The sequence below is a fragment of the Alligator sinensis genome, unplaced genomic scaffold, assembly GCF_000455745.1.
Source record: "Alligator sinensis unplaced genomic scaffold, ASM45574v1 scaffold647_2, whole genome shotgun sequence".
NCBI lineage: Eukaryota > Metazoa > Chordata > Crocodylia > Alligatoridae > Alligator > Alligator sinensis.
Window position 1 is genome coordinate 6,017,434 of NW_005841832.1, and position 11,026 is coordinate 6,028,459.

The 11,026-nt window shown below is 43.5% G+C and overlaps 1 protein-coding gene across 1 annotated transcript in view; it reads right to left on the reverse strand.

Moving 5' to 3' along the window:
- SNX7 (sorting nexin 7) overlaps window positions 1-11,026 on the reverse strand; it is a 63,285-nt gene that overhangs the window by 15,878 nt on the left and 36,381 nt on the right. The window contains exon 8 of the mRNA XM_014517600.2: window positions 2,955-3,107. Within this exon, the coding sequence (XP_014373086.1) occupies window positions 2,955-3,107 (153 nt within the window). The remainder of the gene's footprint in view (window positions 1-2,954; window positions 3,108-11,026) is intronic.

An 11,026-nucleotide genomic window follows, 5' to 3' on the forward strand; every position in this document is an offset into this window, starting at 1 on the left:
GGGAGAAGTGGACACACCGGAGGGCAGGGAACAACTACAAGCAGACCTGGACAGGTTGGACATGTGGGCAGAAAACAACAGAATGCAATTCAACAAGGAGAAATGCAAAGTGCTGCACCTAGAGAGGAAAAAAGTCCAGCATACCTACTGCATAGGAAATGACCTGCTTGTTGGCACCGAACCGGAAAGGGATCTTGGAGTCCTAGTGGACTCCAAGATGAACATGAGTCGGCAGTGTGACGAAGTCATCAGGAAAGCTAATGGCACTATCGTGCATCAATTTGGGCATCACACTTCAAGAGGGATGTGGATAACCTGGAGAGGGTGCAGAGAAGGGCCACTCATATGGTTAAGGGCTTGCAGGCCAAGCCCTATGAGGAGAGACTAAGGCACCTGGACCTCTTCAGCCTTTGCAAGAGAAGGTTAAGAAGCGACCTTGTGGCTGCCTATTAGTTCATCACGGGGGCACAGAAGGGAATTGGTGAGGTTTTATTCACCAAGGCGCCCCCGGGGGTTACAAGAAATAATGGCCACAAGCTAGCAGAAAGCAGATTTAGACTAGACATTAGGAAGAACTTCTTCACAGTTAGAGTGGCCAAGGTCTGGAACGGGCTCCCAAGGGAGGTGGTGCTCTCCCCTACCCTGGGGGTCTGCAAGAGGAGGTTAGATAGGCATCTGCGTCCAGTTCTGGGCACCGCACTTCAGGAGGGATGTGGACAGCATTGAGAGGGTCCAGAGGAGGGCCACCCACACGATCGGGGAGCAGCAGGGCAGGCCCTACGAGGAGAGGCTATGGGACCTGAACCTGTTCAGCCTCCACAAGAGAAGGCTGAGGGGGGGATCTAGTGGCCTGTTACAAACTACTCAGAGAGGACCAGCAGGCATTGGGGGAGTTCCTGTTCCCCCAAGCACTACCAGGAGTGACTAGAAATAACGGTCAGAAGCTGGCATAAGGTAGATTCAGACTAGACATCAGGAGGCGCCACTTCACAGTCAGAGCAGCTAGGACCTGGAACCAACTTCCAAGCAAAGTGGTGCTAGCTGCTACCCTGCGGGTCTTTAAAAGGAGGTTAGACTAACACCTTGCTGGGGTCATTTGACCCTAGTACTTTTTCCTGCCATGGCAGGGGGTCGGACTCGATGATCTGCTCAGGTCCCTTCTGACCCTACAAACTATGAAACTAGTAGGACATTTTTGTAAACTTCTATTCAAAATCCACAATCCAATGCAACTTGTGCAGTTGGTCAGTAATTATGAAGCTCTGCTTATGTTTATAGGTGTAATTAAACAGTGTCTCAGTTCATGACTAAAGTTCAAAATTCCATCTTTCAGCCTTTATATTCTAAATTAAAATTATAATTAAAATAATTTCTATTCATGAAAGATCCTCCAAGGACTATTTTTATGACTCAATTTAGGTATCCATAAATGAACAAAACATCTCTTTACATTTAACATTTGTACATATTTCTGCTATAAAAAGTCAATGGTCCACGAGTGACTGAAAAAGAAGATGTAAAGAATGCCAAAAATACTTCCTGAAATCAGAGAATATTTTGATGTTAATATATAACAGCAGATTGTCAATCCCCATGTGTGTCAGAGTATTTTAATTAATTGAATTTGATTATCAAGAGATCTATCTTTTCAATTACACTGTATTGAAATGATCTGTAAAATCAGGTCACTGTCACAAGCTGAGGGACAAGCCACAATAAGTTTTTAAAGGGAGGGTTATAGGAATCAACGTTGTATTAAAAAGAAAACAAATGGGTTTTTTTGTCATTAATAGAAGTTTTATGAGACCTCAGGACATTTTTGGAATTTAAATAGAAGTTCTTTAAAAAAAAGAGTAAGATTAACGAACAAAGCACATTGAAATTTATAGTCTGCTAGGAAATCTACAAAAAATGCTCAGGTACAGCAGTGATGTGACCATGAGGTTATTTCACAGAAAACATAATATTTGTTAAATATCTTCTCATTCTACATATAAAGACCCATTCATTTAATAAGTGTTTCAGGGATGTATTTGGTAGCCATGTTGGTCTGAGACAAAAAGAAATGCAAAAATCTAAAATTCTTGGTTCAGAGATGATACTTTTTACTAGACCAATAATTTAATAAGTGTTTATTCCTGTAAAATGGCAGAATTATAAAGAATATTAGAAACCACATATCTGTTGATTAAAAAATATATGCTTGAAACATTATGCCTTCTTAGCTTACAAAACTTCAGTTATGCAAAGACCCAATTTACTCATTTGTTGTACATCATTATACATAGGTAACAGTTTTAATGAGTGATCTTTTTGTTAAACATAGAACGTGTTCCTAAAAACTATCCAAAATTGTATCATTATATTTATAAATTTAGACAAAAGCAGGTTGGTTACTCAGGTAAAGAAGATTCCCAAGTCACTATAGAAGAGAAATAGTAGTAATAAAGACCTGCTGAAAGTGCAATTACTATTTTTTTGTTCAGTTTAGTTCCTTATTTGCACTTGAAAGATGAGAGATCTTTATAAGCTCATAAATTACTGGAGTGCAATTTAAATGTTAAAAATGAAAAAAAAAGACTAAAGTTTTCCTTTATACAAAATAATCTTCAAAAGTAAGTTTCAAAATGCTCTCTCATATAGCCACTTTAAAGGGTTATTTTTTTCACCTAACTGAAACACAGTAACGCACACTGAATAGAAATATATGTTTCAAATTTTTGTGCTTAGTAAAACAAGACTGCCCTCTGTTGTTGATTAACTCAGGATCAACATCTTGGGCTCAAGTTAATATATACTACATAAACTACCCAGCTGATTTGTCAATACAACCTCTGAATTTGAACATAAAATTGGTTTAAATGAAAATACAAAACATTATTTTTAGAAGTAATGCATTGCCCTCTACACAGAAACAAACGAATAAATAAAAGTAATAAAATGGTATGACTTACCTGTTCATAATACTGGAGATTACTCTCAGCCACATTAGTAAATGCTGATTTCATATCGTATTGCATGTTTTGTTTCCATCTATCCCAGTCAGCTTTCAAAGCATTATTGGCACATTCTACTTTATCTTCAAGTTTTCCAATCTCTTCTCTAAGCTAAATATAAATTTTAAAAATCAGAAAACGTCATTATTTAATATGTACCAAGTGTTCAAAGCATAGTAAAATGACCGGTATTGGAGAAGACAGGTTAATACTATACCTAGTGTGGAGAGAGAATTTTGGGGGTTAATGTTATATTTTATTCAAACCAAGTGGATCACTACAATTCCTAGAATACTAATAAGATGAAAAATTCAGGTAAGAATTAAACTGTCACTGAAAACATTTGTATTAATTATAAGAGTAAGAGAGTCTGACACTGCTCTGTTAGCACTTAATAATAGTAATGTATCAAACAAAATCTTGGGCAGGTTGGGAGGAGAAGGTTATGGAAGTAGAATACAATTATCCAAACTGGGATTTGGTCAGGACATCTGAGAAAACTGTGATGGGACTTGTAATGATTTCAAGCATTTAAGGCCTATAATCTGGCCTGCAAAGGAGAATTCAGAGGAATTCAGAGGTGTGAGTGGGTGTGGGGAGGCAGACAAAAATTTTAATGTTGAGCTTTCCCACTTCTTGCCTTCTACATTATACTCTTTGACTGTAGAATTAACTTGTGCATGTATGTGTGTGTCTGTGTAGGTAAGGGAGAGAAATTAAAATAAAGGTCTTTGCTGAAGGTCAGCTTTTTGAAATAAACAGAGCTTTCCCAGGAAGCCAGAATAAGCCAGTTCCAAGCCTGGTGAGCAGGTACTATTTTCCCTAGTTACTACAGATGCCCACACTGAATTTTGAGCAGACAAAAACAGAGAGGTTAAATTGGAATATGTTCCATATTTAATGAGTTTTCTTCTTCTTCCAATAATTTACCTTTGTACTTATTGCCTTTTCTATGTCAAGCATGACAGGTCTAGCTGGCAGCAAGCACAGAAAAAGAAAAATCTTCTACAGCCATGGAACAATTAATGGTCTGGGACTGCACAGTGACCACTGGTAACATACCCTGGGGGTGTAAAGCAGAAGCATTGCCAATAATGATGCTGATAGTTTCAAATGGCATTGGTGAAAACTTTACCTTCATCAACACAACCCAGATTCCATAACTAGCTTTTTTTGAGTGCCAGTACCAACCTAAAGACTAAATCCAGAGTGAGATAAACTGTGCTTTCCTAACCTGCTGGGGATAGTCCAATATTTCTCAAAGCACCCATGAATTACTTACTCAAACTGAAATAAGCTTCACCTGACTGAGATACTGAACTCAAGAGATATCAACCATTTTCTCTTATACACTGCTACTTAGCCTCTTCTTTTCCAATCTTAAGACACTTTTTAGAATAACAATATTGAATTTTATCTAGTCTCTAACACGAGCAAAGGGATCTTCTTTCCAAAACATATGTAAATTTCTGATACACCAGATACTTAGCTGGAATTAACTGAATAATTATTATAGTAAATAACACTGACCATCACTGTGGCAGGGCACTAGCAGGCAGGAGAGCAGCCTTCAGGTGACTGCAGTGCCAAATGGGGGGCGAGAGGGGTCGCACGGCCATCGGGAGGCCACCTGATTGGAGAAGGGCCTGGATGCTGGCGAATAAGAGCAGGCCCTGAGCAGTACAGCCAGCAATTGCAGCAGGGAGCTGAAGGAACAACGTCCCCTGGCTGGAGTACTGCTGCTCCCAGAACACCTGGAGGTCAAGGGTAGGAACTATGGGGATGGAGGAGGTTCCTGGTCCTGAGGAATGACCTAAAGCTACACCCTGCTGGGGCTGGATGGTATAGTGCAGCTTCTTCTGTCCGGGCAGCTTCCAGGAAGTGCTCCGCTTGTACCTCCCCAGTGAAGGGCGAGTATGGGGCACCAGAAAGCCTCAGCCCCTGCTGCCTTGAAGGTGACCCTGTAGAGGGGCACGGCTGAGGAGCACACCCCAATAGAAAAGCACATGAACCCAGGCCCATTGACTGGGGCCTGAGGCAGGGCCCAGGCATATAGACAGACAACTGAGGCCTAAGTGGGTGGTAGGCTGAGTTGAGGCCCAGGTACGGTGAGAGACTGCTGAGGCCCAAAGGAGCATAAGACCCAGAAGCCCCAGTGAAGGAGTGAAGTTGTTTCCCAGTGCGGCAGAATAGTGGCCCCAGTGAGGAGGCCGAGTGAGAGCTCGTGGCCACGTACAGTAGGGACTAAGGGGGCCTGAAGGACTGCACCTGGGTTGACTGAAGTAGCAGCAGCTGGCAGCCATGTACAGTAGAGCCTTAGGGGGCCTGAAGGACTGCATGTTGGCTGACCAGTGTAGCCAAAGTTAAGGCCCCAGAGAAGGGGCACAAGTTGAGGCCCAGGGCCATTTAAGGATACCTGAGGCCAAGTTGGGCCAGAGCCCGAATGCGGCCCAGTTAAGGGGCTGGGGGATTAATAGTGGATAGTGATTTTTGGATGCCATCTGCAAGGCATGGGACATGGTAAAGTGGAGGTTGGAGCTGTGTATAATGACCTAGGCATCGAGGCATTAAAACGGGCAGCCTCCCACAATTTTCCATCTTCTTTTATACATCAAGACGTGGTAGGTGAGACAAGGCAGACTGCCCTAGACAGGTGGGCAGGCTGACATTGTAACTGGCCTCAAGGTGCCCCCCTGTCATGATCACCATCCAAGCTTCTGGTCTGCATACAGGCCCCTCATCAAATGATGGACAGTAATAAATATTTTAACCACTTTCCTTGGATTCAACATCATGAAACAAAAAATCAGGACCATAGTCACCTAATGCCTAGTTTCCAAAAGATTCAATATAGAAACCAAAATTAACCCACTAGGCCATGTTCCCTATGTGCGGGCCGGGAGCGACCCGAGCCCTTTTCCGCACTGCACACGGGCTGTGGCCAGCAGCCCGGGCATGCCGGGTCGGAGAGGGAAGGCCGTCGAGCTGGAATTAGGCACAGATGCGTATCGGTAGTTTTAAAGATTATTTACTTACACCGAGATGGCAGCGGTGTAGGCTGGAAAGCTTGATTGAGTTGCAGTTACAGACAGACAACACAGACAGTCTCGTGGAGGTTGCTAGGCTCCACGGTGCAGAGCTCCGGATGCTCTGGGTGAACGATCCACCAAAATAGAAATCGTAAATACGTCTTATAAAAGTCGCGTTTGAAGATGGGAAGAGGTGGGCAGTGGATCAGGCCGCCAAGCTCCTCTGGATCTCACACAGGGTTTCTATTACCCTGCCGTGTACCCAGAGTCCCCACGAGATGGATGTGGAGTCCTCTTCGGCTTGGGCGGAAACTGCTTAAGCCTCTTATACGGCTAACAGGCCAATCGTTAGCCGCCACGTGTGAATAATTTAACACTAGCCAATCACGGGGGATGAATTTGCATACCGGTGGCGGGAACTCTTTTGCACCATGCATTCCTCTTGCAACATGAGCAATGCACCCTGCAAAAGAAGTTGCAGAAAAGGTGGGAAACTCGTCCCTGCACCGGGGTTTCCTCTTGCTACAGGAAACTCTCCCGTGCAATGCTCTGCAACTTGGCGGGGATAATTCTGGCGCCGAAGTGCACACACAATCATGCCTTTTGGGTCATGACACCCTATACTTTAATTGCCTTTCCTTAAAATACTAAAACTGAATGTGGACAGAATGCCAAAATTCTCAGCAAAATCTTCCCATCCATCTCCCCTTATTCCAAATGTTTGTAATTCTGAGTAAAGAAAGGGAAAGACAATATATAATGCATTCTCTGGGTTTGATGGAGGATGTAAAGGAATTATTTAGAGTTTGTATGAGGTAAGGTAAGCACTTAAAGGAGTTTTTGCTTTAAGTGCCTAGCGTACTTTAAGTGCAGCAGCCTTCCCTCATAATGTCCTGGCTATCATAAAATGCTTGCTCTGTGCTGGTGACCTACTGTTTGAACTTTCTTTGGGCTTCTTCATTCTTCTTACCAAACCTGCCCCATTTTACTGCTGGTTCTCATCTTTACAGCTAGGGGAAATTTCTAGTTTTATTAAAATTTATGAACATTTGGCAAAAAATAATCAAGTTATTTTTATTTCTGCATAAGTGAAATTCTTCAGAACAAACCCAGGGTTTACTAGAACATCAGGCATTAAAGAATGAAATACTAAATATTAAGAGTTTAGTATACATTTATCAACTTTTTAAATTCTGACTCAAATAGCACAATGATAAATGGAAGCAAACTGAGATACTGTAAGCTAAAGTAAAAATAATGAAGTGAGAGAATGAGAGAACTGAAAACTATTTACTTAATTGTATTCAAATAATAAAATGTTGTAAGTGGATTTTTTTTTTCAAGATTAGGCATATTATTGGTGAATGCTTCCTAGGAAAGCTAGATCCACAAAAGAAAAAAAAAATATATATATATACACAAAGAATATGCACTTCAAGTTCTCTCTAAATCCAGGTGAAGGACCCAAGCAGCCCTCATAAGACTTCTTATGTGAACACAAATCTCTGCTGTGACAGGGGCAAGCTCAAAGGCCCGATCTCAATATCAGTCCACCTCCTGTCAATGGGCAAACCGCCTGCCTCGCTCACCTGTCATGCCTTGCTGTAATTTAATTAAGATGTTAGTTAGACGGCAGGCTGCCCTTTGAATGCCCAGCTGCATCATGGGTGGTACATACACACTGACTTCCCCTTACATGTGTCCTGTGCCTTGCAGATGTCTCACTGTGTGTTACATCTCCGGTTCAAGACCAGGTCAAACTGGGCACACAGTTAGGTCTCTCACACACTACCCTCTCAGGCCATGCACACACTGTCCCTCTCCCACTGGGGCCTCTCACACTCTGCATGTTCTCACCAGACCTCCTTCACACATGCCCCCATCGGGCCTCAGTCATTCCACCCTGCTCCTTTGAGTGGCTCCTGTAGGCCATCAGGCTTTGCTCTCCTCTCTTCAAACAGCTCTAGCGCAGCCTTCTGGGTCTCTCCCATGACCCTCATCTGAACTAGGCTGAACGTTCAATCAACTATGGGCCAACTTCGCCCCCTAGCCCCTTACTGGGCCACTTTGCCCCTTCTTCAGGCTAACACTCCACCCCTATGCTGGGGCCTGGGGTCCTTCACCCTTACAGGCTCAGGTATTCCTCTGTGAGTGTACCTGGCCTCAACTCTACCCTCCTGCTAGGGCTCAGGGTTTTACACCCCTGTGGGCTCAGGCACTCCTCTGTGAGCAGACCTGGCCCCACTCTGCCCTCTCATTAGGGCACAGGGTCTTACACCCTTTAGGGATCAGGTGCCTCTTATTAGGCGTACCTGGCCCCACTACTCCCTACTTCCCTCCAGTAACTCACTAAATGATGGGGGCTGAGGTTATTGAGGCACCCTGACCTGCCTTTCACTTGGAAGATTAGTAGTCCTGGTATTTACATGGGGCTGCCACACCACTGGCAGTCCAACAAGGCCTCTCTTTCCCAGCAGGGTGCATGCCCAGGACCAGGGGCCTCCTTCTTCCCCATACCTCCTTCTCTTACCTCCAAGATGTTCCTGGAGCAGTAGCTCAGCAGTGTGATGTTTCTCCCTTGCTGTCTGGCAGCAAACTGCTGCCACAGCCCAGGGAGCTGGGCTCTAAAATGGCCACCCTAATCAAACACCTGCCTGGTGCCTGCTCCAGCCCACATCCACCCTTACACATACATGTATGCATGCACACAACCCCCCACAGTGTACAGAAGATGTAACATTGAAGTCAAAGGGATTCCCAAATTACGTAGTTTAGCACAGCAAAAAGTGTTTGCAGGACTAGAGCCTAGACTCAATGAAAAACTATGATACTTTTACTGTTCTAAGAGACATACAAGAGATTTCAGTACAAACAGTGCTATAATATTCTTCTACTAAAAATGGCAATGAGTAAAAATGGCTTTACACCTCACAAATAACTGAAGCCCTGGTGTGTGTGTTGGCACCACAGAGGTCTGTCATCTTTGCCTTGCCTGTTTCTCACCTATTTGGACTTCAGGCTGTGTCTGATTTCCACCACTGGAATATATTTTGTTCCAACAACATTTATAACAGCCACCTTGATATTTTAGAATTATTTTCTAAATATGGTAAAAGCTCTGTTATCTGGCATCCCCTGGAAATGGGGGATGCTAGTTAATCAAATATTCCAGTTAATCAAATGTGCACCATCTGGTGGACTCCCTGGTATTAGTGTGCCGGGGGACGAGGAGCGGGGTGCTGCACAGACTTTTTCTCCGCACAGGCTGCTTTGCCCTGGGCCATGGGCTGAAAAAGTGGTGAAGAAAAACTCAGCTTGCAGCAGCGAAACGGGAAGTCCCCTGGAAGTGGTACTTCCAGTTTTGCTTTTGCTGTGTCACTCGCATGCCGGTTAATAGTTTTCTGGTGAATAAAGTGCCAGTTAACGCAGCTTTTATTGTCATTTTTCTTTCAGTTTTGTTGTTGTTTTTATTCTGCATTAATCCTGTAAAATTCTGCACTTGAATGAAACTTAATTCTCTCTTCTTTGCAAACACAATAAGAAGCAAACATTGAGCTTTTTTGGTTACATCTTTCATGTTAAATCATAATAACATTCCGTTGTTGCACAGAAAGACAGAATTAAATATACTGAACTTATATTCTTGAATTCCTTAAAAAGAATGCCATCAAGTTCATGTTGTGAGGCAAGTGTATTTTAGTACTATCAAATAATCTCAGCAATGACAACTATATTGACCTGAAAATACCCTATACAACCTCCTTAAATCATTCCATGTGTTTCACTGTGGCTAAGAACAACTAACACATCTAAAGATTTTACACTCCAGCCTTTTATCAGCACTTATAGCAGTTTGTAGTTCCACATCTATAACAAAAATGCTTTTCACATTAGATTAGAGTTCATGACATTGTCAGCAAAATTTCTGACTACTAAATTACTCTGACAAGTTCGATCTGACATTTGTGTTCAAAACATTTAAAACGACATAAAAAGTGCTTAGAAATAAAAAAACCCACATGCAAAATAGAGCCAGCCTCAGTGCTGAACGTTAATTTCAGTGACAGCATCAAAATAAAGTGCCTTCTGAATCAAAAAGCAATGGTTTCAGCAGTGATGTGGGATCTGGGGTAGCGTAGGCACTAAGGTGCACAGTTGACAGCCCAGAGGTTGCAATTTTGTGGCCACTGCAGAAATGCTCATGGCGTGGCTTGTCAGATTCCAACAAATCTGCAAATTCTGCTGCATACGTTATCACGAGGACATGAGAAAAAAAAGCAGAGGTGTAATAAGCAGAGTTGGCACCCAGGGCAAGCCCTGCAGGAGAGCAGGTGTGGGGAGAGCGTAGTGTATAGGTTCCGAGAGTGGAAGGGTATGGTTCTGAGAGTGGGGGCAGGAGGGCAGCTGGCTTAAAGATGCTGGAAACTCCTAAACAGTTCCCAGCTGAGCTACTGCCATCACTTAATGCTGTGCCTGCCCCAGCTCTTGCTCTTAAAGTGGCAGCCAGGGATAGATTCATAGATGTTAAGGGCTGGAAGGGACCTCACGAGATCATCAGGTCCAGCCCCCCCTGCGGTTGGGCAGAAAAGACTGCTGGGGTCAGATGACTCCAGAAAGGCAAGTGTCCAGACATTTTTTAAAGTTTTCCAGAGCAGGTGCTTCTACCCCTCTGAGAGAAGTCTGTTACAGATCCTGGACACTTGAACCATAAAGAAGTTTTTCCTTATGTCTAATCAAAAGTGATCCTCTAGCAGTTTGTGACCATTGTTCCTTGTCTTCTCCTGGGGTGCTTTGGTGAACAGATATTCCCCCAGGGCCTGATGTGCACCCCCTTATATTTACAGGCTGCTACAAGGCCCCTCTAAGTCCTCTCTTCTTCAGGCTGAACAGTCCCATGTGTCTCAGCCTCTCTTCATATGGCCTGCTCTCCATAGTTTCATAGTTGGTAGGGTCGGAAGAAACCTAAGCAGATCATCTAGTCCGACCCCCAGCCATGGGCCG